General features: G+C 44.2%; 2 protein-coding genes across 3 annotated transcripts; one reads left to right on the forward strand and one right to left on the reverse strand.

Moving 5' to 3' along the window:
• Positions 1-2336: 2336 nt before the first annotated feature.
• smarcc1b (SWI/SNF related BAF chromatin remodeling complex subunit C1b) lies at positions 2337-14860 on the reverse strand. The gene is made up of 28 exons (XM_081697901.1): positions 14651-14860; positions 13127-13246; positions 12292-12377; positions 11320-11401; positions 11058-11150; positions 10884-10953; positions 10534-10603; positions 10358-10433; positions 9916-10041; positions 9576-9658; positions 9339-9460; positions 9165-9224; positions 9012-9046; positions 8711-8826; positions 8146-8217; positions 7940-8053; positions 7670-7823; positions 7477-7587; positions 7166-7225; positions 6674-6932; positions 6263-6418; positions 5944-5993; positions 5581-5674; positions 5020-5153; positions 4687-4821; positions 3266-3410; positions 2934-3005; positions 2337-2762 (listed from the first exon to the last, which is right to left on the reverse strand). Exons 1-28 carry the CDS (start codon positions 14807-14809, stop codon positions 2695-2697), a joined length of 2922 nt encoding a protein of 973 aa, XP_081554027.1. The 5' UTR covers positions 14810-14860; the 3' UTR covers positions 2337-2694.
• Positions 14861-15586: 726 nt separating this feature from the next.
• On the forward strand, positions 15587-22447 carry LOC113580426 (uncharacterized). Of its 2 annotated transcripts, none has more exons than XM_027014967.3 (12): positions 15587-17341; positions 17584-17725; positions 17806-17879; positions 17971-18139; positions 18564-18717; positions 19078-19275; positions 19363-19478; positions 19597-19718; positions 19981-20101; positions 20640-20743; positions 20844-21009; positions 21576-22447. In XM_027014967.3, the coding sequence occupies exons 1-12, from the start codon at positions 15675-15677 to the stop codon at positions 21954-21956; spliced, it is 3414 nt and encodes a 1137-aa protein (XP_026870768.2). In that variant the 5' UTR covers positions 15587-15674; the 3' UTR covers positions 21957-22447. The 2 variants fall into 2 exon arrangements, with proteins under 2 accessions (XP_026870768.2, XP_026870769.2); XM_027014968.3 differs by having other exon boundaries at positions 17998-18139.
• Positions 22448-24451: the final 2004 nt, after the last annotated feature.

The raw sequence follows: 24451 nt of genomic DNA on the forward strand, positions 1-24451 counted from the left end.
GACTCCCTTCATTTTTACATTATGTATTTTTGGTCATTTCAATGAAACGTTATATGTACGTTTGTGAGCACGTGGGGGTTTGTTTTGGAAATCAGGGGTCTGGTTCCCCGCGCTCCCCAGGCAAAAAGAGAAGACGAAAGGCTAAAATGGGTCCATAATCAATCATAACTGACTTTAAGTACCACTCATGAAATTTAGGAGATTCAACACAAACGTATTTTGTATTAATATGTCTCCGTATAAGTCTTGTAGTCGGTGTTTTTTTCGAGTTGCAGACTGCAGACAAAAACAAACAAACAAACATGCAGGGTTGAGGAATAATCAAATCACAATAAATTCTGTCTTGAGTTAAACTTACTATGACCCTTACACTGATCAATGCATCATCAGTTTCCACATATACATCACTGTACATAAGTGTAGGCACACAGCAAATGAATATTGGATGACAACTGAAAAGTTAGCCTAATTCTGCATGCATAATAAACTGACAAACTAACAATTTGTTCAGGTTACTAGCATATTTAATTTAATGGTAGTCCATTGATCAGTGGCTTTCTAGAACTTATCTGCTCAGCAGCGAGGAAGAGATACACCTCTATCTTACACAGGCTTGGGGTGATAAACAGGTCTAAGAAAAAGTGGCTCTAAATCACTTCATGACAGAAGATGAGTTAGTCACCTAACATGGCTGTACACAGGGTTTAGGAATACAGATGTCCACAACATGAGCTTGACGAACCCTCCTCACTACAAGGTAGAAACACAGAAGAGGCTAAAATGATCATGAAATAACAATGTGAATGTTGACAAAGTTTAATTAAATTATTCAAGTATAGGGACACCACTGATATCTAATCAAGGCCAAATATGGGAGCAATAGGTCAGTTCTGTGCATGCTTGTTTTTGTTTGTGTGTGTGTGTGTGTGTGTTGATTATCCATGCCCTCTCATCATCTTATCATCTGATGATAGGGCAGTGTTTTGTCAGGGTTCAACCCCTGAAATGACATTCATTTTACATTTTTTAAAATTCCATACACCTTGGAAAGAAACACAAGGGTCTAGACCTCTGTGACCTTAGTGGTAGATGTGTCCATGGTCATGAGTGTTTTAGAATAAAGGGAGTTTACCTTCCAAAGCTGATTGTCAGGTAAATGCTCTCATAACGCTCAGTAATGACATCCCTTCACAAGCACTCAGGAAAAAGTTGAGCATGGAGTTCAGCCAGAAAGCAAGTGCGGCAAACATGATGCTGTTTGTAAAGCACCCTTGAGTTTGAAAAAGGCCCTATATAAATGTGACTAATAATAATAATAATAATAATAATAATAATAATAATATAATGATAATATTAATAATAATAATATAATAACAACAATAATAATAATAATAATAATAATAATAATAATAATATGATAAGCCTAAAGTCCTGAGAGTGTAGATTACCTTTCTTTGTTGCTGCCATAGTAACAACTGACCATGCAAACAGATGTCATTAATGCAGTGTCTGTTATCATTAAAATGCATTATCACTGGAAATGGCAAATCATTAATTTTGATGGCCTGAATTTATTCCACGAAACAATCAGCAAGCCTTCTCTTGAGTTCTACAGTGTAAAGCTGATTACATCTCTGATAAAAAATACTATAGACAACTGCAGTGATGCATGAGGAGGTATGGGTGATAACGATTGATCCTTTTCTGCTAGTTTAGTGGCAGTGTTAATAAATGTACATATTGCACAGAGTGGTTACAGGCTACTGTTATTATTCAACTGGACATTTACCTCACTCTTGACAAGCATGTCTTTGATGTTTTTGTGTCTTGCGCATATGTATTAATAGCACACATTTAGAAAAATTAACTTTTTTTGAGGATATTGAATCCACACTTAGGCCCTCAGTAAATGCAACCAAATTAATACTAATACTAAACATAACAATACCATATACTAATCCTAAACCTATTTACTATTAGGTTAGTTTGTGTGAATTACAATTGATTCCCTAAATTGTATGAATGTGTGCTGGGTGGGCATGTACATAAAGCTAATAATTCCTAAGTGGTGTACCCAGTGTAAACATAAACAGCCTTGAATCAAGGCTGACATTGTCCTTTACCTTCACTTAAACACAGTTACAGACATTAGAGTAACAATCCCTCTTGACTTCTATATGGACTTCTCTGGTTACTAATATATATTGTTCCCTTATTTATGGACTACTCTGGTTAACAGTATGTCATGTTGCAAGCTCAGTAGAGACTGTAATCAGATGAAACAGTTAAAGGCATTAATAACTGCCTAATGATATTAATAATACAAATAACAAAAATGACCTTTTGTAGAAAATTTATTGAGCCTTGATTCTTATTCCACAAGTGCTGTATCTGATTCAATACAAAAACTGAGCTACAAACATTTAGTGCAGATGAAACAGCAAATGTAAAGCCACAAATGTTACTTTTTGAAAGTCACTGTAGCATAAAAAAACCCACATTTACAAATGACCAGTACCAACACATCCATTACTTGACAAGTAAAACATGAAATGGTATGCCGAAATTGCAGTACTAAAGTGAAGTGTGATGGATTGGACTGTTTGAGGTGCAAGTGTGTGACTCATTGCTGGAGATGGTTGTAACACTGTCTGCAGTTGGATATGGTTGAGATATCCACAACGGTGACTGGCTTCAGCTCTCCATTGGTGCCCTTGAAATGGGTGTGGTCCCTTCAGACTGCGAGGGAGATGGGGTTGGGTCTACATGAAAAAAGGAGAAATTCAAATGTATTCAAATGTATTCAATGTATGCATGGTTTCAGACCAACAGTTCAGGATATATGTGATAATTCCTGAGGTCAACAGGTATGAAGATCCCAGAACAGGTGTTCAGAGGATTTATGATCAAGGAGAGAATGAAAAGTTACTCACAAGTGCCATTGGGAGCCCCAGTGTGGCGGGAGCTCAACATCTGGCTTGCTCCTCCACTGCCCACTGTACGACCTGACAGATGAACCAACCAAGACATCATGTGCACAAACACATACATACATACATATACATATATATCTATATATACACACACATACATATACATATCTATCTATCTATCTATCTATCTATATATATATAATATCTATACACACACACACACACACACACACACACACACACACACACACACACACACACACACAGTGATGTCATCATATACACAACGCCCCCTCTGTATAGTGAACATACGTGTGCAGGTTGAGCCATACCATGGTGGGCAGGGTTATATGCAGCTCCACCTCCACTGCCCCCCTGCTGCTCCTGCTGCTGGCGGGCCTTCAGCTCAGCGTATTTCACCTGCTCCATGTGGAAGCTCTGACGCTCCGCCAGCAACTGTTGCCTCTGCTGCTCCAACTGCACATACACACAGTGCACATGCACGTACCCCGCATGTACACACACCACCAGCACACATGAACATACACCGCACAGAAGCACACACCCCCCATACATATATACCACACCCAGTGTGTGTGTACACACATACATACACACACACACACACACACACACACACACACACACACATACATACACACATACATACACACATACACACACACATACACACACACACATACACACACACATACACACACACATACACACATACATACATACACACACACATACACACATACATACACACATACACACACACATACATACACACATACATACACACATACATACACACACACACACACACACACACACACACACACACACACACAATTAGCAGTAAGCACCAAAATCCCACTGTGCTTCCACACTACTTCATGCTTTTAGAGTCACAGCATCATTACTGCGTAGCCTTGCTTAAGGGGGTGTGAGGAAAGTGAAGAAGGCAGGTCAGGCTCCACTGGCATGCCATCGTTGGGGAAGGAGTTATACACACATGCTCTTAACAAATGTATTGCATTACAGTGCTCACTTCAACATGGTTTTCCTGTGGGATGAATGACAACGGATAATATTCCATATTAAACGCTACTCTATATGAAGAAGATGCAGCAGACTGCAATTGTTATTGCTATTATTATTTACATTTATACAGCACATTTCTCAGAGTCAGGGATGCTTTTAAAGACATATATATTAGCTTTTACGATCACTCATAAACCGATGAGAAGTGGCAGCAAATTTGCGCACAGCATTCTCTCTATCAGAAACCATAGCCGCCTGGGGGACTGCACCAGGTGCAGGGAAAGGGGAGGAGGTTAAGACCAGGACAGAGCATCAACCAGCACTGGACAAACATGCATACATACACACACACACACACGCGCACACACACACACACACACACACACACACACACACACACACACACACACACACACACACACACAACACACAAACACACAAACACACAGGTCACAATTACACAGGAAAACTGATTATCCAATCAACTTAACCTCCATGTTTTTGGAATGTGGGAGGAAATCAGAGACCCTGGAGATAACCCATGCAAACACAGGGAGAACATGGAAACTCCACCCAGATAGGGACTCGAACCCAAGACCCTAGAGCTAAGAGGCTAACCACCAGGCTACTGTGCTGCCACACTGTGTTGTTACGGATGCAGTGGTGTTACTGGTGCAGTGCAGTTAGTGCTGTGTGAACCTACAGCCTCCTTCTCCCGGTCCATGATGGTTTCCAGCTCCTCAAAATGTCTCAGCTTGATCTCCAACTTCTTCATCTGTGTCTCAACCAGCAGAGCCACTAGAGACTTAATTTTCCTCTCCTCCACTGCAGCCAAGTGCTTGGGGGGGGGGGGGGGGGGGGGGGGGGTGAAAGAGAGAGAATGTTAAAAAAAAGTAGTTGAGGCAATTAGGCATAATATTCCCAGTTTATTGAGAATTGTGCATAACCCCGGGTGTTTACCACCCTCCCTTCACCTAGGGGTTTACCACCCTCAAACCTGAGGTCAGTGTTTGAGAAAAAAGATGCCGTTGCTCACTTTGGCTTTGGTGGCTGCAGAGGCCAATGCAGCAGCGGCTGCTGTGGCAATGTGTGCTTCAACCAACTCAAGCTCCACCCTACTACTTCTCTCCTCTTCTTCTCCATGAGTCTGGCCCATCTCCAATCCATCCTCTTTACCACAGACACACACAGACAGAGAGAAAGTGTTTTAATGTTGTAATGTAGTGGTGGTGTGGTAGTTTGGGGATGTGACCATGGGGTTACATCAGGTGCAGTGAGTGTGTGGCATTGTGAATGTATGGCAGCATGAGTATGTAGCGGTGTGAGTAGTGTAACTGTATTGTGGTGTGAGTGTGTGTAGCTGTGTGTATGGTGGAGTGAGTGTGCAGCAGTGTGTAGGTGGTGATGTGGAAGTGGCGGTGTGTATGGTCATGTGAGTGTGCGATGGTGTGATGCAGTGTGAGCAATGTGTGTGGCAGAGTGTATGGTGGTGTGAGTGTGAGGAGGTGTGTGTGTGTGTGTGTGTGTGTGGTGGTGGTGTATGCGAGAGGCAGTATGTGTGTGGCATCGGTGTTTAAGTGTCTGCAGTAACACACACCTGCCAGGTTCTGTACCCTCTTCTCAGATTCAATCTCATCTCTTTCCTCATTCTTCACTTGCTCTCCCTCTCCTGCTCCATGTTCCCCCACCACCTGACAACCAGAGAAAAGACAAAGACAGAAATGCAGAAACAAACAATCCAAAAAAAAAGAAGAAAAAAAGACAGGAACAGAGAAAACAGTACATAGAGATGGATTTTAAAATCTATTATTTTCACATATAATCACAAAGTCTCATTATTATATGTGAATATAACACATAATATTTTAGTATATTGCATATGAACTTAGAACGGGATGTGGTCCAGTTTTAAGATGGCCCACAAGATTCAGAACAGAGTCTGATATAAGGGTTCTCTCACATTTATATGCTGGTCAGGATCAAACTCCATTTTTTCTATTCCAGCCCCATCTAGAAAGAACAAGGAAACAGATTTTAGTCATCTCTTTATTTAGTTAAGTGTCAGCCATAAGCTTGTAGTCTTTGCTCAGCCCTTCAGATATTAGACTAATTGCACACCCTACTGGATACTTCCTGCAGTACAAACTGATTGTGTGTGTGTGTGTGTGTGTGCGCGTGCGTGCGTGCGTATGTATATATATATGTGTGTGTGTGTGTGTGTGTGTGTGTGTGTGTGTGAGTGAGTGTGAGAGAGAGAGTGTGTGTGTATAAAAACGTACCACTCTTTTCTAGTTGGTCAGAGTCACTCTCTGAGATGTTACTTGATTGGAGGCTGAAGGCAGAGTCGAGTTGTGCTAGGCTCCTTGCACGTTCTCTGTGAATGTGTGAGTGGAGCAGCTCGGGGGTGGCTTCGTCCCTCACCCGAGAGAACTCCTCTACAAATATATGAGAATGAGAGAGAGAGCGCAACATCATGAAAAGACCTTTAAAGAAGTTTTTATTTTAGTGCCAAATGACTTTTACATAAACAAGATTCATGAAGTAAAGCACCTGTTGGTGTGCTGGAGATTGAGATTTTCAGAAAACAGATTTTCAAAGAAAAGGTTTTTTCTCTGGTACAAAATGTGACACCACCCCAACCCACCAAGCATCACCCACGCACACTGAGGTACACCCACGCTTACACCCACCCAAGGCAGCCTTGGCAGCAGCAGAGGCAACTCTGGGGTCGACTACTGAAGCGAGGAAAGCAACAGTGCTCATGACGGGGTTTCCTGATTGGCTAAAGGGGACTGGCTGGTAGGCCAAAGGTCCCAAAGATGCCTCCGAGTTCTCCAGGTATGGGTCCTCTATGGGCAACCGCAGGAAGTGTAGAATACACTCATCTTGCGTGCGACTACCTACATGCTCCGAAACTTTATTCCAGTCATCTTTATACATCTCCAATGCCTGACAGAGAGAGACAGAGACAGAGAGAGAGAGAGAGAGAGAGAGAAACACATCTTTGTAACCCAATTTGTGGCTTGATCTTTTTTTGTTTGTTTTTTTGGCAAACAGGTATTTCTGTAACACTTTCATATATAAATTCTGATGAAATTATATCTCTGTATATTATATTGCACATGAAACCCATGTTCTCTGGCCAGAACAAACTGTATGTACAGCTTGGCTGCCTGGCTTACCTCCAGCAACAACAGCGTCTCTTGTTCTGTCCACTCTCGCCCTGCACTTGCTCCTTTAGTCTGCAGTGTGTAAGGGACACAGAAAAGCTGCTCAGGTTTGTGGCTTCAGGACCATGGACAGCTCTCTAAAGCGCTGACAATACAGAGTTTAACTGGAACCATAAGAGAGGTTTACAATTTTGGGAGGGAGAGAGAGAGAGAGAGATTAAAAAAAAAAAAAATGAAAGAAAGAGAGAGAATGTGAGAGTGTGTTTGTTTGTTTGTGTGTGCGCACGTGCGTGCATGCATGCAAGTGTGTGTGCAAGTAAGACCTTTGGATGTTTCTTTGCATATATATCGGTGCGCAGGCCAAAGTTCTGCAGGTCGGAGGGTTTTTCTCTACTCTTCTCTGGAAAATTAAGCATGTGCTGAGAGGATGGAACCTGCAACCATGAAAAACCCCATTAAGCTCCTTACAACTGCATGTGCGTGTGTGTGTGTGTAAGGGGGGTGGTGGGGTGGTACCTGTAATGGTCTATGCTGCAGAGGAATCAGGGCAGAGTGTGTATCTGTGAGGACGTTAAAGTGAGGCGTTGGGGGGGGGCCCATGGGGAGGGGTCTACTCTCAGCTTCAACCTGATAATTAATCAGACCCCACTGCTCCAGGAATGCATGGACCCTACACATATCCATGCGCGCACACACGTACATTTGTACACATGTAAGTACACACAAGGTCAAAGCAAATGCATACAAAACAGGCATACAAGCATGCACATGAACAGACGCGCTGACCTCATAAGGACACAGACATCTCCTGTAAGATTGCGTCTGCAGGAGGTGGATGTCAGGTACTCCTGTGGGTTCAGGCGGTAGGTGTCAATCATGAAGTTACGATACGCCAGATAGCTGCAAAAAGTGATGCCAGACACAGTGTTGATTTGATGCCTGAGAAGTGAGTGGAGTGATAAATGCAGATAGTGCGTCTAAAAAGGTCTCACATTTCTGGTGATTTGGACTTGTTCTTTCCATTGAAGAACTCGGGCAGTGCTCTCCTCTCTATCCTGTGCATGCTGAGACACAGACACACACAGACAGATCAGTGTTAGCACCAGTTTCCATTCACATGACAGCACACAGGGCCACTGGTCAATGGCCTTCTTGGGTTAATTTTTAACAAATGCAAAGGAATACAGATTTTATTTCTCATCAGTGTAATATAGCTGTTGAGAAATGGGAAGACAAAGGACAGATTAATAAGGGTGGTGTAACGGAAATGTCACTTTCACTGAAGAAGAGGGTGGCGTGACAGGGATGTCACCCAGGAAGGTGAAATGTGTTTTATGGCTGCTGTGCCAGAGAGCTGGTCTTTAGTCTGGTAGTCAGAGGATGTGGGTCTGAGATTTGGTTGAGACCGGGTATGGTTACAGTCTGCGGAAATGGCTACAGTAAGTTATTAAAATGCCTGTATTCAGATGTGTATACGTGTTTACCCTGCTTTCCCTCATTTGTAGAAACAAAACAAGCCCAAAACATGTCAAGCCAGCCAGCCCAGGCAAGACTCACGAGTTGTAGTCGAACCAGGAGGCATAGCTGGGAATAATGATGTGGTGTGTCTGCTCCGTCGCAGTCTCCTCACTCTCCAGACCACGGCTGAACTCCCGGACTTGATCCTCTTCGTCCTGCACACGAACACGAGCATGTGCACACATGTCCGCAGGTAACGGGAGTCGATGAGTGCAATTACTGTGACCTATACATGTCACTGTGAATGATGATAATGCAGGCAGAACACTGTGGGTGTGGAGTGTGATGATTAGTATTACAGCCACTAATATGAAGCAAGGTGACGCACATACACACTCACCCGTACGCCAGAAAGGAACTCATCCTCCTGCTCATCTACAGAAACGAAACAGCACAAACACCACATTACAAGGTCAAACAACAGTATATCAAGAAGTAAATAAAATTAACAAGCAGGTATGTGTGCTTGTGTGACACACACGCATGCCCTTACCCAAGTCAGTCATGGTCCCGCCTTTCACTGGTGTGTTCTCACTGTCTTTCTTCAAGTTAACTGTTGCCAAGGATAAAGACAAAAATCAGCATAATTACTGATTAATAACCTCAATTTGTATAAAAGAAAATGAAGCAAATTAAAAAGGTAGACAAGAGAAACATAGAATCTCGCCATTTTTGGGTAGTATGACCTCCTCCCTGTTAGGCACAGGTGTTGGGTCCTCCATGTCTTTAGTCAGATCCTCCTCTAGCTCTGCCTCCTCATGCTGACCACGCTTCTTATATGCCCCTAACCTGCAAATTACAAATTAACCAAATAAGATAATCATTTAAGGAAATTTTTTTTTAAATATTTTTCTTGCTCCCGTTCTAGTACAGTTCATGAGAAAAGGGTACGGTTTAAGATCACCCTTTCTTCTGTGCTTTCTTTCTGGGCTCGATCGAGGGTGGTGAGGGTGAGCTCCTCCTCTTCCTCCCAGAAGTCTTGCACTCCTGACAGTGTAAAGATGGCAGAGGGGGGTAAATGAGAAATGTGGGTAAAGACAGCAGAGTGGGTAGCAAAGGGGGTGAGCATAAGAGGGGACAAAGGGGATCACAGAGAGGAGAGGGCAACAGATGGGATAATAGAGCAGAGGGGGTAACAGGGGATAATGGAAGAGGAGACAACAGAGAGCAGAGGTTCCAGAAGAGGAGCCAACAGAGGGGGCAGGGTAACAGATGAGGAACATGGGGCGGTGGGTTGGGTCTACCTCCTCGTCCCTTAGGTATATGCGTTGCCGGTAGCTGATCCCCCGCCTGCCCTCATCCACGTCATAATCCTCTTCAGTCATCCACTCATTAAACACATCTGTGTCCTGAACCCATCTGGCATGTACCTAAGCCAATCAGCACCTCAGTCAGCTTTTAGAAATTATGTTTAATCAATGCATGCAGTAGAAACAACTGATCAAGTTCCTGTCTGAAATTCACTTCAGTTTATACAGATAACTATAATAGGCAGGCACTGATAACCTAGCTCAGAGTAGCATTAGACCATCACAGAGCCATCCTATTACTGTTATGGTACTTTAAATGTGCTAATGGGTTAAGCAGCAAAACCTCTGTCCATACTTGTGCTTTTGTAAAGAGGTTCATATAAAAACACACTTGGCAAGGCATCATGGTTTGGAATAAGGCTTTCCATCCACTCACCTTCCAGGGTCGACCTGGACAAGACGGCTCCTCTACACCTTCATCAACATCACTGCTCGGGACCCATGTATCATAACTACCAATGACACAAAACATTTATCCATATGTAAATATCATATGTAATATGGACATATGTAATATTTAACATTCTTATTCTGCTGTTTTGTGTGCGCTACCTGTCTGGATACATTCCCCAGTGCACTAGAACATGCTCATCTACCCACATGACAGGCCGGAACCACTCTTCTGAAGAACAAAACCACCCAGAGTCACTCACTAAATCTAATACCTTAGATACCACCCACCCACACCCACACCCACACACCCCCCCACACACACACCCCCACACACCCACACACACACCCACACCCACACCCACACCCACACCCACACCCACACCCACACCCACACACACACCCACACACACACCCACACACACACCCACACCCACATTATATACACCAAACACAAACTCCAGACATTATATGTAGTAAACACATATATTCCCTCTAGATACATTACACACCATCATCTGCTGAGGTGGGAGATGGGTAAACTTGATGGGTGGCTTGTAACCTGTCTTCTGTGACGGAACCCTGAGAGGGAGAGACAGAGAGAGACAGACAGACAGAAATTCACGAGACTATAAATAACAAATTCCCTACATGTTTGCTTGCTGCTCCTCTTCACTCTTCCTCACCTGATGTCGTGTGATGATTTCATGGAGTTCGCTGGCCTGCTTCAGGTCCAGCTCAGGTGACAGGTACACCACTGGTCTGCTCAGCAGATTATTCTACACACAACCCCATCCACACACAGGCACATGCCATCAAGAATCATATAACAGTAGACACCACAATGACCATTAACATTTTCTTCATCCCGCTCTCTATGCATCTTCATTTCTGTCTTTGGGCTGTGTGTCTTGTCAAGAATGTGTGAATACTCCATATGTTCAGTACCTGTATCAGGGTTTTCTCCACACTGATGAACATCTCGACATTGCGGTCCACTCGGGAAGGGTTCTGCAAATCAAAGCGCCGCCTGCCACAGAGGAGAAGACAACAACAAGATTTTCAATCACCATCAAAGTTAGCAGCACGGTGAAGCCAGAGGCAATAGGTTTAGCTATAGAACAACAGCTCTATGATTAATTAACGCTTCACCACCATTTCATATTCATATGAACACAATTATAAGGGTAAAAGAGATCTGATCAACATGGTTACTTAGTGCTGGTTGATACACAGAGCGGGTTCCTTCTGTGTCCTACAACACTACAAGCTAGTCCCACTAAACCTTACTCCAAACCTGTGACTGTCATAGATGCTTAAATAGTCCTTTAAAGCAGACACACTGGCCTTAGTGCCTAAACAATAATTAGAATTCTAGAGACGGTGGGGAAATACAACTTCCCACAATACACTTATAATATCTAGCAAATGATGATAATTATCCTAGTTGAATGTGTACCAAAATGCATTGTGAGTTTCTTGAGTAACAGCCCAACTAACTAATGATAATGGTTAACTTAGCTAATGTTAGTTAGTTTTTACCATCTTTCCTGCATTATGTCAGTGATGCTGTTAGTCTGATGAAGCCGTCTTAAATGAGCAGAATATCTATGGCTAATTCTTATAATTCTTATAAGTAAGAGGGATAAGCAGGATCGTCTCAGTAGGCAGTCTGTTAAAAGCAACTAATTTTTGCTTATACAACTGGAAATGTTAATGCACAGTTATGATCTGAAAGTATCTGATGAGAAAGTATCTTATAGTTATGTGCGTTTTATTGCTGATTACCAGAGTAAATTACTCCCTGTATAGTACAATGCAAATGAGGGAAATAATGTTTCTCGAGAATGTTTGCAATGCAGTGGTGGGCATGTCTTGTATTATTAGTTGTTCAAGAGGTCTGTGACAAACTATACTCACCAGCCCTGCTCAGTCTTAAATTTGTACACAGAGCCGATGATGTGGCACAGAGCACCACCAGGTTTCATGTCCAGGAAACACTTTGCCTGTGGAAAGGAAAAACTGTTTCTATGGCTATACTCATTCATACATATTACTGCTGAATTGACTTTATTTGTATTTGAAACAACTCAGACTGTTAAACCATGAGCATGAATTTAGCTCCTTTATAAAAAGGACCAGCCTGCGCTCATTTGCAAAAACAACAGTGTCATAGGAACATGAACTACGTGACTCTACAAGACACTTTGCAACAATAAACTACCAGTACACTTTAATCACAAAGACATCTACCCAAAATGTTAAAAAGGAAAATGACACATGTACAGCAAGAAGTGGGTGTGAGGAATGCACTGCAGGCAATAAGAGATTAAAATAACATGCATCTGATCTAGAACCACACATGAAATTGTCTTACACCTGATTTGAAAAAAATGTTTGTGTTCACGTCTTTAAAATAGATAGATAGATAGATAGATAGATAGATAGATAGATAGATAGATAGATAGATAGATAGATAGATAGATAGATAGATAGATAGATAGATAATTCATATTTGTGACACACTGAATAATGTGAATATTACTGGACAAAGAACATGGTAGATAAAGGAATGCTCATGTACAGGACACTTGGAGGAACCCATGAGAAACCTGACATGCTGTCAGAGTTCAGTATAAGAGAGAAACATGCAGCAAGTGTACTGTAGGATTATATGAGGACGCTGTGCTCAAAAGAGGCTGAGATCATGGGTGCTAGTAAGGATAGAAAGAGAAGTGTGAAAAAGTGGACTCACTGGCAGCTTTGTGAGATCTGGGCTGGTGGCTCTGCGGCCAAATGTGTCCTCCTGAAACTGCAGAAGCTGCAAGACAAGCCCTGCAAGGGACTTGCTGGAAGGAGCATCAACCTGAATATACTGATCAAATGAACAAAGATTACTGAAACCTGAGCATACCACTCAAATGAACAGAAGTTAAAAAAGGTTTAGCTGTAGACTGACACCAGAAGTAACCCCCATGATGAATATATAATCTTGGTATCTCAACTGATTGAGGTATATACAAACTGTCTTTCTTTGTGTGGCAAATTTATATAAAAATGGCCTACAGCAAGGCTCCAGTGTGTTTACAGATGTAATAAAGGTTGAAGGCAGCCACCCTACCTGGGACTCAAACCCAGGACTGATAGGAGGGAAACATGAGGCTTGACCACCGATTACTAACCGTTTTAAGTGACAGTCTCAGTCAACCAATCCTCCCCCTTCAAAGGCAGTCCCCTTCACCTTTTTGGGTGGAGGGGGGGGGTGCCCCTGCACATGACACTTTCCACTCTGCACACAACTTCCATTTCCATCAGAACCACGCCCACTCCCCTCGTCAGGAGTCCACGGACTGGGTTTCACCGTCCCCTCAAAGAATTAACCTATGGCACTTTCCCGATGGTCCCACTGCCATCCCACTTCTGACAACATGTGTAACGAAGGCTGAAGGCAGCCACCTAGAACTCGAACCCAGGTCTGACATGAGGTAAACGTGAGCTCTGACCACTGAACCGCCCACTGAACCTGGCACAGCAGGCAGACTACCCATTTCACAACATACATAACTACACAACAAAGAAATGTGGTTTGACTATTGCTTTAGTTCATTACTAACTTCTTTTCAATGGACTTTATGATCAAGCAAATCCACGCTTAAAAGACTTAATTACGTTAAAACATACGAAGGGGGTGTGTCACTGAAGAAGTAACATCGGGTGAATTCATGTAAACAAGCGTACACAACATGCAGTTAGCGAAATAGCTTTCCATCGTTTTCAAGAATGGAGGACACACTTATCTGCAAGAGCTAGCCAACAGTTACTCATCATTACTGATTTTGGGCAAACCATAGTAGTTGCTGAACTGACTTTAAATCGGTGCAAGCTTTTTTAAAATCATGCAACTAGCCAGCTATCTACATAAAAACGTTAGCTAGTAGCTTGACTATCTAGCGGTTAGATTTCCACTTAAGGTTGGCTAGCTAACGTCATTTCGTTATGATGCTGCCGATATGAAAAATATCTTAGCTAGCTAACGTTAGCTTAGCGAACCTAACTAGCTGTCTGATTTAACCTAGCTAGCCCAACTAGTATTCAGCTAACTGTATGGGTTAGCTAGCGTTAACAAGCTTGTTTGAATCCAGAGACCGAAACATACACAACGCTTGCTTAGCTAGCCGAGCTGTGCAGCTGACAAATTTCCAAGAACGCTTTTGGTAACGTGATGTGTTTCGCTAGCTAGCTAGTACCTTAACGGTAGCTAACCGACTAGCATGCTTACCTTTTTGTAATGCTTCCCCACCCAGCTGCGAACCGTTTCAAGTTGAGAAACAGTTTCGGGACTCTCCCAGAATGTAGAACAAGGGCCCCCATCTTTTTTCCGGCTGAATGTGGAGCTGCTACTCGCTTGGGTCGTAGGTCCCGGAGCTTGTGTCGCCATTGTTACCAGCCTACGTGACGTGAACCGTAACGACAAGCACAGGCGGGGCGGCGCTCGTGAAACAGCGACGTCAGGCGGCGGCGATCGTAGTGTGGAATAAGTGCTCTCGCGATGAAGGTCGCGCGCGCCGAGGTGGGGTGTGAAGTTGCGTTTTGTCCGCTCGTGCACGCCCAGTGCGCTATGAATCCTTGCACACATCCACATTCTTTGTGGGAAGTAAATGCTCATCAGCGGTACGAATATGTTTAAGGCTATTTGTCGAGTTTATTTTCAGTTTTATGGTGGTAAACATATCATATTGTTTCAAAAGAAGACATATAGTCTAACTACAAAAAACTAAAATAGATAAATGATTGTCCAGAAGCATAGAAACCCTTAAAGAATAAACGACATATTCAGCACTAAATCTGCACTCTTTTTTTACAAGTTTAACATTATTTGTTTAAAATACTGAAATATTTAAATTTTGAATTATAATGAAAGGATGAAACAGCTTTATCGTGGCATATTTTTATTTTTATTATTATTGTGCCATTCCCTCTATACTTTCTGAAGGTTGGGCTAAATAATAGCGCATGCGTGCTGAAAATAGGGAGTGTTGGAGACGGCCAACAGTGCAGAGGGGGAGGCAAGGCGGGTAGATCGGGAAGTCCGTCTTCCTCTTGAGAAAAAAAAAATCCCCAAAACTTTATATATATATATATATATATATATATATATATATATATATATATATATATATATATATATATATAATTTTTTTTTTTTAATACAAAAGGTGTCTTAGTACTCCCTAGCCGGCCATGCCGACGACACAACGATGTATTATTACTCGGTGTATTAACGATGTATTAATCGGACAAAAATGAGCGGCAGTGTAGCCGGGCCTGGAGTGCAGGGTTGCGCGGCCGGGCGTCCGCATAGCACCAGCCTCTGCTGTGGGGGAGGAGGCTGCGGTGAGCTCGTGAATGGTGACGGTAGTTCGGCCGCTGCGGCCACCGCCACTAGCGCTACTCCAGCGCAGTGCTCGGATAGAGAGAGCAGCGTTGCCGAGGCCCAGGCATTCAGCGAATGGGACAACGCCACCTGCATCGATGCGGATCCGGCACGGAAAAAGAACAAGGACGGATACTTCTTGAACGGTACTGCGGATATCACACGGGAAGGAGACGAATGCGCAAATTCAAGGAAATATGGACTTGGGCGCTTTTGTGCCGCTGGTAGACAAAGCGGTTTACTAGGAGAGGATAACGGCATTAATATTGATTACGAAGCCAGCAGCTTTCAGCGCGGGGGCGAGCGTTTGTGTTTTATGGGAGCTCCGACGCGGAGGGGCGAACGCAGAGTGAGGGCAAGACTGCCATCGACAGGACCCGCGAGAAATCGTAGAGGACAGACCGCTCGGCCCGAGACCGAGGAGGCGACGATGACAGCCGCCGCAAGGTGTGGTTATCGAAAGTCAGAACCCGTGGTTACCAAACGTCGGGGATGCAGTTTCACCCACGCCTCAAAGCGGGTGTGTTTCTCTGGGAGAAGGAGTATAGCGTACTGCGACAGCTCGGACGCTGAGGACGGCATCGGCTCCAATGGAGAGGCTCCGGTCAAGAACACTGCTGGAGGAAATAGCGCGCGTAGCCAAACCCGCGCCGAGACGTTCAAAGAGGGATACGAGGTCGATTCGCCAAACAGCCAGCACAGGTCCTCGCGGCGCCCCTGTTATGAAAGCGGGATTGGAGCTGAATTGTTGAGTTTCACGGCGTGCCCTCCCGAAATGACAGTCGCCAGCCGTGGTGTCAGCAGCATAAACAGCCGCGAACAAAGCACGTGTAGGACTTCCAAAGGGCGAGTTAGGCTGTATCGAGTGCGCTCGTTTTTCGTCGGTTCCGCCGATCATCACAACGGGGTCAGCGAAAATGGTGCTCCCGTTTACCGGCGACCAGGGCCAGGGAGAGACGATGAGTGCCGTGAGCACGAGCAGCAGCGTAGATGCGTAAGAAAAGCCCAGTGCGTTCTCGTGCACTCTTCTCACAACGACACCCATCAGTCCCTGAAAGGACTGAAAGGAGCAGAATCCAGGACAGTGAGCCCCAGTTCGCATGTTAAATACTTCACAGAGCACGGCGGCCCAAGCCTAGAGATTAGAAGTGAAGCCAGTGGTTCACAGTTGGCAGTTAGCAGCGTGGAGCAGGTGGAGGCAGTGAAAGGGGAGGCCAGCCGGCGGCAGGCTGAGCTGCAAGAGCGCATGGACCGGTTGTGGCGGAGGCTGCAGGCCGTTCAGGTAAAGCAAGTGGAGAGGCACGTCACACAGCAGCTGCGTGACTTGCAGAGGGCCCCAGGGTGGAGCTGCACCAGGGGGCACAGTGCCATGGCTCAGAGCTCAGTAGAGCTGAGCAGGTTGGCACAAAGCTGCAGTGATGTCCTCCACACAGCAGAGGGCGCCCTTGACTCGGACCACACAGCCAGCAGCTCTGGAGGGGGTAGCGACAGTGAAGAGGACGAGGACGAGGACGAAGCAGAGGAGAGAAGAGGGCGGTGAGTGTTACCATGTTCTGTAAAATCAGTGTAAGTATTTCATTACAAGTATTTGACTGTCAAATAAAGCATAAACTGAGACAGTACATATCATAATTTGCCATACGTACGTCATATACTTTGTGAAACTGGATTGGGGATAAACGTTTATTGTAATGGTTTATACAATTGCACCACCTCTTCCATTTTATCCATTATCATGACTGATGTGTTTCTGCCTGTTATTTCCCATTCCTGCTTAGTCGTATGAGCAGAGAATGGCAGTGGATGAAGGACAGGGCGTGGCTTGGCAGCCGGTGGGTGTGGCTACAGGCTCAAGTGTCAGAGCTGGAATATCGGATTCGTGCCCTAACAGAACTCTACACACACCTCCGACAGGGCAAGGTACTGAGAGTTTCTGGAATTCAATTTATAGCCTAAAAGATTGTATATTCATTAGATGTGTGTTTTGGGTGGTTTCACAGGTGAGAGCCACTCACTCAGTCCCTGAAACACTCCTCAGAACATCAAAACCTTCACTGGCATACCATGACTGCAGGTCAGGGAGCACACACACATACGCTTAGACACGGAAACACACATACTCACCTGGTCAGTGTGGCAATTTGACAATAGATGTGGTCCATTAGGTCATCCTCTGTTGGTGATTCTCTCAGGAAGAGGCAGATGGAAGACCCCGCCCCCTCCCCACAAACCCCATCCAGTCCCTCTTCATCTGCTGCACGAGTTCGTCCTTTACCGCGACAAAGCCGTCACAAGCTGATCCTCATAGAAGGGTGTGCTGCCCTTGGGTCAAAGGTGATTACAAACTTATAAGGTGATTTAAAACACGAGTTTGTGCCTCCAAAATGCATTTGCCTAATAAGAATACAAGAAAGGAAATGAGAAAGTGAGATCCCTTGATAGGATGTTTGTTCTTGCTGTTTGTTGTGCTGATAGCACTGGAGTGACTCAGTAGCTGCAGATGTTGGCAGTGCCGCAGCCTTCTGTGATGTGGTCTTTCTGACCTGTGCATCCAGCACTTCCCCCAGTCCACCCCCCTACTTCAGCGCCAATGTCCTACAAGCTAATTAAAAGCATTTCATAAAATTAAAGTGTATATATCAGAGCAGGAATCACACAGCTGTGCTTTGGAGCTTTAGAATGTAGTTACGTGACTGCTGACTCATTATCAGTTGATGTGCCCCCCCCCCCCACCCATTTGCATGTGGCTCTCCATTAGACGGTGACCTTGGCGTGCTCTTGTGGGCCCCAGACTGTGTGCGTGCTGTGTTCCTGTGTCCCCTCTCACTGCTCTGCTTATAAGGAGCAGCGTGTGTGGACTAGTCCATCTACACTGGACCCCTGCATTCACCCGGTTCTCTCTGCCGTCTCAGGTGGGTACATCGCACTGACCCCAGGCACTAGTTTTGACTGATGCATTTCACAATGACATACTCGATTTGTATACCAGGAGGATAGATATGTTGGGATAAAGAATGCTATGCAAATCTGCTCCTGAATGAATTTTGCTGTAGTTATTCAATCTGATTTGAATGTGCAAAGAAAGCTACAATTGGGGGATGAGAGACAAACATGTTTAAAGAAACAAGTAATTCCTAGAGCACATTAACTGTCTGTCACACAAGTGAAGCAACATCCAGCAGAAACGTGAAGGGTGACTGGGTCCTGTTTTCAGCAGCAGTGTTTCTTGTTTGTACTACCAGATGCTGTGAACATTGCTGTCTTTGTCGCAGATTGTCCTCTCACATTACACTGTGGTACACCCCCGCTGGCGGGGTCTCAGTCCCAGAATTCCATGCAGTGGATGGGCCTGTCAGCTTCCTCATGGTTGGGAAGGCGGGGCCAAGGCTACCAGAGGGCGGGACGAGTGAGGCGCAGGCTTGTATGTTCCCGTCCACCCTCATCACTGCCTCCACTGTTCAATATGACTGGTGAGGGAAAATCATAAATTCTCTAATGACAGAGTGTCTGTCTATGTGCATGTGTGTACACCTTAACAAATTGCCGGTGCTTTTTAGGTGGTCCTAACTGCAGGAGTCAGAGGGCTGTGGTCAGCCCAGGCTTCCTCTCTCAGCAAGTAACAGACTTTTCCCCTCTGCTTGCCACGCCTCCCGCAGTGGACACGCCCACACAGGTAAATCTGGGGGGGTAGTCTAGTCAGACCTTATATTTCTCACATTTTAAAGTCACATGAAACTGAGTAACACTTTAAATTGCAACTGCATCTGTCTCTTCTGTCATGCATCCTTCAGCCCTTGCGGAGAAGGAGGGGGGAGAGTTCATTCGACATTGATAACCTGGTGATGCCTCTCGGCTTGTCTGGCCTAAGGGCCCGAGTTCAGAGATTACAGTACAAAGAGATTATCACCCCCAGGTAAAACTAGAACATTATTCTAATGCATAAGTGGTTTAATGAATTAAATAATGCATAAGTGATAAGTGATTACATTTGTGATCCAGCCAATGGCTGCTTTACTTAAAGGGCTGAAGTAGGATGAGGCTTAGCTGTCAGAAGCTGATTTGCATATCCAGTATAGGGCTCTAGGTTCCCTTGCATTGCTCAGGCTTACTTTGATGAGAAATAACTTGTTTTTGAATTACTTTCATGGTTTCCTTCCCTTGCTGTGTGTTTGCAGCTGGAGAGAGCTGGACTCTGTTTGCGGGGACTCGGTGGAGCAGCTGGGTCAGCACGGTGGGCAAGCCCCCCACTCCCACACATCGCACCAGTCCCCCAGTGACGTAGCAGACAATGACGAGGTGAGTGTGTGCTTCTCAGCCCTGGTTTGCATTGCATCTCACGAATCACCTCAGAAATGGAGGTGTGCAAACTTTTTTGAGGATTTTCTGAGTGTGGGTTCACTTTTACCCTGGAATCCAAAGTACTGCTAGTTATTTGTGGAGCTTTGGGAGAGATGTAGTGTGTTTTCTTTTAGAGCATTTTCAAAACAGATCTTAAGACATGTAAGGCATACGCTCCCTCCTGCACACTGCCTGGAACAGCCTGTCCCTCCAAATACAGTGAGGAGGGGGATATTTGAGGACTGCTCGAGTTGGATAAAGCTGCAATAGTCCTTGTATAAATAAAGTATTACTTGTATAAATTACTAGGGTTATGGTTAGTAGGTTTAGGATTTACTAGCATAGTGAGAACATGTTCACTTCCTTAAAGGTTCAGATTTCAGGCGTTGCTGTATCAGTAAGCTAACGACCACACTTGCTCTTAATGCGTAAAATTCACAGTGGTGGAAGGTTTACAATATTTTGTGGCTCTTGTTTTTTTCGGCCTTGCATGTAGGTGGAGGATGTGTCTGACACAGTGTTCCTCAAGCGGCATGCTGTGTGTGAGAGCAGAGAGAGGAACCGCTGGGGCAGCTGGGCTCGGAGACGTCGCCGGGGCAGGTGACACATCGGTGTCGGCCTTGGCCATGCACGTGGGGCAGTATTGAGTGACGTCGTGTTTACCGGTTATCCAGCCTGAGCAATGTTATTTATTTGTCAGGTCCTCCTCCTGTCCTGGTCAGGGGAAGAGCTGTAGGGCGCTGGAGCAGGCTCCCTGTTCTCCAGACCCCAGTCTGATGCTCTTTGCTGAGGGAGAGGCCTCACCACGAAGCCCTCTGTGCTCTGGCGCTGATGATCCCTTTTACCAAATGGAGGATGAACAGCAGGTGTGTGTGCGTGCGTGCATGAGTGAGTGCATGTGTATAAGTGAATGTGTGCACTTGCAATGTGAGTGCATGTGCTGGTATATACATGGTCCTAAGTGCATGTGCATGCCTTGGTGCTTAATGTTCCCTTCATCTCTTCATTGAACTGTTACCATGGTGATTATGAAGCTGAAAGAACTTGATGTTCTACAGAGCTGATTTGGGCATGATGCCCTTCCCAGCCCTGTGACTGTCAGGAATCCTTTAACCTGTAAAATGTCATGAATTTTCCCATGTGCACTTTTTGTGTATAAGGTCAAAGTTCAAAGTTTTTGTCACATACATAGTCATACACCATATAACTGGCAGTGAAATGCTTTTTTTATTTTTATTTATATATATATGTATATGTGTATATATATATATATATAAAAAATTTAATTTTATTTATTTATTTTTAAAAAATGCATTTTTTTTTTTGTATGTATATTGAGAGAGATGCCTGTCAGTTCTTTTGCTTCCATCAATGGGAGTTAATGACATTGTCATGGAAGATAAAGCTGAAGTTTAGTTCTGTTTGGTTGCAGTCTGTGCTGCCATGGGAACGCAGGTCATTCCCCCTCCTGGAGGCAGAGCTCCGGTGGCTACAAGAGGACGAGGAGGCAGAGCCCGAGGAGGACCCGTGTGCGGCCAGTGGCCGAAGCCAGAGCACGGACTCGGGCATCTCGGTGGGCAGCCTGGAGCTCTCACCAAGGACCCCTCAGCCACAGCAACAGAAACCGCACTCCTCAGACATGGAGGAGCCCGCCAGTTCACAGCTCATTCGCAAACCAGCCGCCCCAGCGCCCGCCTCAACAACTCAGGACTCTGCCACCCTCCGACCCCACTTATCCTCTCCACCCTCCTGCTCTGCCCACGCCACCCCGTACAGACACCAGGTCAGCAAGGCCGACGCCAGGCCGCTCTGAAGCAGTTCTAACCTCTCCTCCCTTTAGTGCCCTGTACCCTTTACCATAACAGCAGAACATCCCTCTTATCTAACCACAGACACTATCCCTTCTGCTTGGAGCCTATTACTTTTGCTATTATTTTTATTTTGCCTTACTTGAACCTTCTGAAATTTCTTGTTTCATGTCATTCACCATGATGCTCTTAATCCTGTAAACCTCCACTATGAAAAAGGGCATCTCTAGCAGTATATCTCACCCAGAAACCCCTCTTTCAATTTTCTCTCTCAATCTGACTGCATATCATCCTGCCAAACCTCAGCTGGTATCTAGAACCCCTGCAGCTTCCTTCTTGCTTCTCTCTCTCTCTCTCTCTCTCTCTCTCTCTCTCTCTCTCCCACTCTCTCCCCCTTATCTTTCTTTCTCTTTTCTCTTTCTTCTCTCTTCCATGTTTCTTTCTTTTATCTCTCTTCTTTTTCCTCTTTGCTCTTCAGTCACCCCCCCCCCCCCCCTTCCCTATCACCATTCGCCTGCTCCAAGTTGCTCTGCATTGTTTGTTCATTCTCTGGACATGTCTAAAACATTTTGATTTTGTTTTCTCTTTGTTGAGTTGATCTAAACGAGTGTAGGACTATATATTAACCATTTGCCTTTTAGTTGGTTTCATTTTGTATGGTAAGCACTACTCTGCTCTGCTGGAACAAGAATTTGCCCTCAACAAGGACACACTTCTCCAGAAAGCTTTACAGCATATAGTGTATCTCCATGTAAAGCACTACATATTACCCATTTTGCCTTATTTATGTGACCTTTTCTTGATCAAACATTTAAATACTTCATGTATTCCATAGAGATGTATACATATTGTTATTCACAACTTTGATATATATAAGTGAGTGTGAATATCCTTCAGTTTCACTGGAACCATTGTGGTCTTTGCTAGCACATGCCCGTTTGAATCAGCTCAACACAAGTTGTATCCCTTTGTTTTGTTGCATAAAGAAAAGTGAAGGGTGTGTGTGTGTGTGTGGGTGTGGATGTGGGTGTGTGTGCGGGTGCGGATGGGTGTAGCCTTGTGCTGGCGTGTGTGAGTGTGTTTTGGATAAGTCTGGTCCACTGCTGAAATAAGGGTGGTGTCAGTAACATACAAATGTTTTGTAGAAAATAATACATGGTGGGGGGAGGGGGTGGGTAAGTATGATCAACACACAATGCTCTCAATGCAAACATAAAATAAAAGGAATAAAATAATGTTTTACCTTGTGTTTTCATTTGTATTAACATACTTGATCAATTAAATTATGGGAGTGGTAACATAGACATTATAGGTCCCTGCTACCTTAAAATGGCAAATCTAGAGCAAACAAAATCAGAGTAATAACAAAGGTAGGAGGTTGCCAACCACTCCATCATATTTACAATGTGTGTGGGATTACTTGAGTTTTTCTTGCACATATTTATAATGAATGCACATGTTATTACTTTGCTTATACACAAATACAGTGCTGGTAGTGTGATTCCTGAAAGCAACAGTAGATAATTTGCATAAAAATACCATTTTATTTTATTTAATTTGCTAAAACTTTCACTGTGTCCTGACAGTAGGAAGTGAGACAGATAATCTGTGAAAAAACAAAAAACAAAAATCAGGATCATCTGGCTCCACCTAGCGCCTAATGCCATTTGCAAGAATCCACTGCACCCGAATCAAAACAGCCAATCAGAGCAAGGACTTGTATGACAGAACATTAATCACTGCTGCTCACGCACATGTTCTCATCTGGTCACACGCAATAAATGAAGTGAGTGATATCAGGAACTTTGCAAATGTAATAGTAGATTCATCATCAGTGAAAAAACCTGCCCATCCCTCCTTTGCTCACAACAATTTACATGGCAAAGACCAATAAATGGAAGATAACAAATAAAGAAACGCAAAATAAGAATAAAGAATTAGACAAAGCGTGAGATAACACAAGGATTAACATCAGAGCGGCTTTTCAGATGTGGAGCCTCCGGACCCTGAAGGATTCAGAACTAATGCTGAGTTAGCCACATTTCTGCTTAGCACGTAGGTAGCTAACCATATTTTCCGTTTATTTTATTTTTTTAAATTTGATTCTCCAACAAAACAGAGACGATAGTGGTTACAACACCCTATAACGCATTTCTCATTTTACTGTGATGTTGCAATTGAGCTAATGTTAGCTTGTTTCCAGTGCTAAAACGTTGCTTTATTTGGATGTTGCTGAAAATATCTTTGTCAGTTCCCAGACTGACATATCAGTTTGTTGCTTGTCCTGATGTATATGTGTGCCTGCCTGTGCTCTCACTGCCATCTTGATAGCTAAATGTCGTCATAAGGGGTTTACTTCTTATTTAGCACTTTTCATGACAGAGCCTGTTAACAAACCTAAGTTCTGAAATAACTGTGATGGTTCTATAACGAATATATATTGATGTAGATTTTTATACTGATGACATTTCACAGCGTGTATATCCGCCTCCTCTGCGGG

This window comes from Electrophorus electricus, chromosome 2, assembly GCF_041902795.1.
Source record: "Electrophorus electricus isolate QZ-2024a chromosome 2, ASM4190279v1, whole genome shotgun sequence".
Lineage (NCBI taxonomy): Eukaryota > Metazoa > Chordata > Actinopteri > Gymnotiformes > Gymnotidae > Electrophorus > Electrophorus electricus.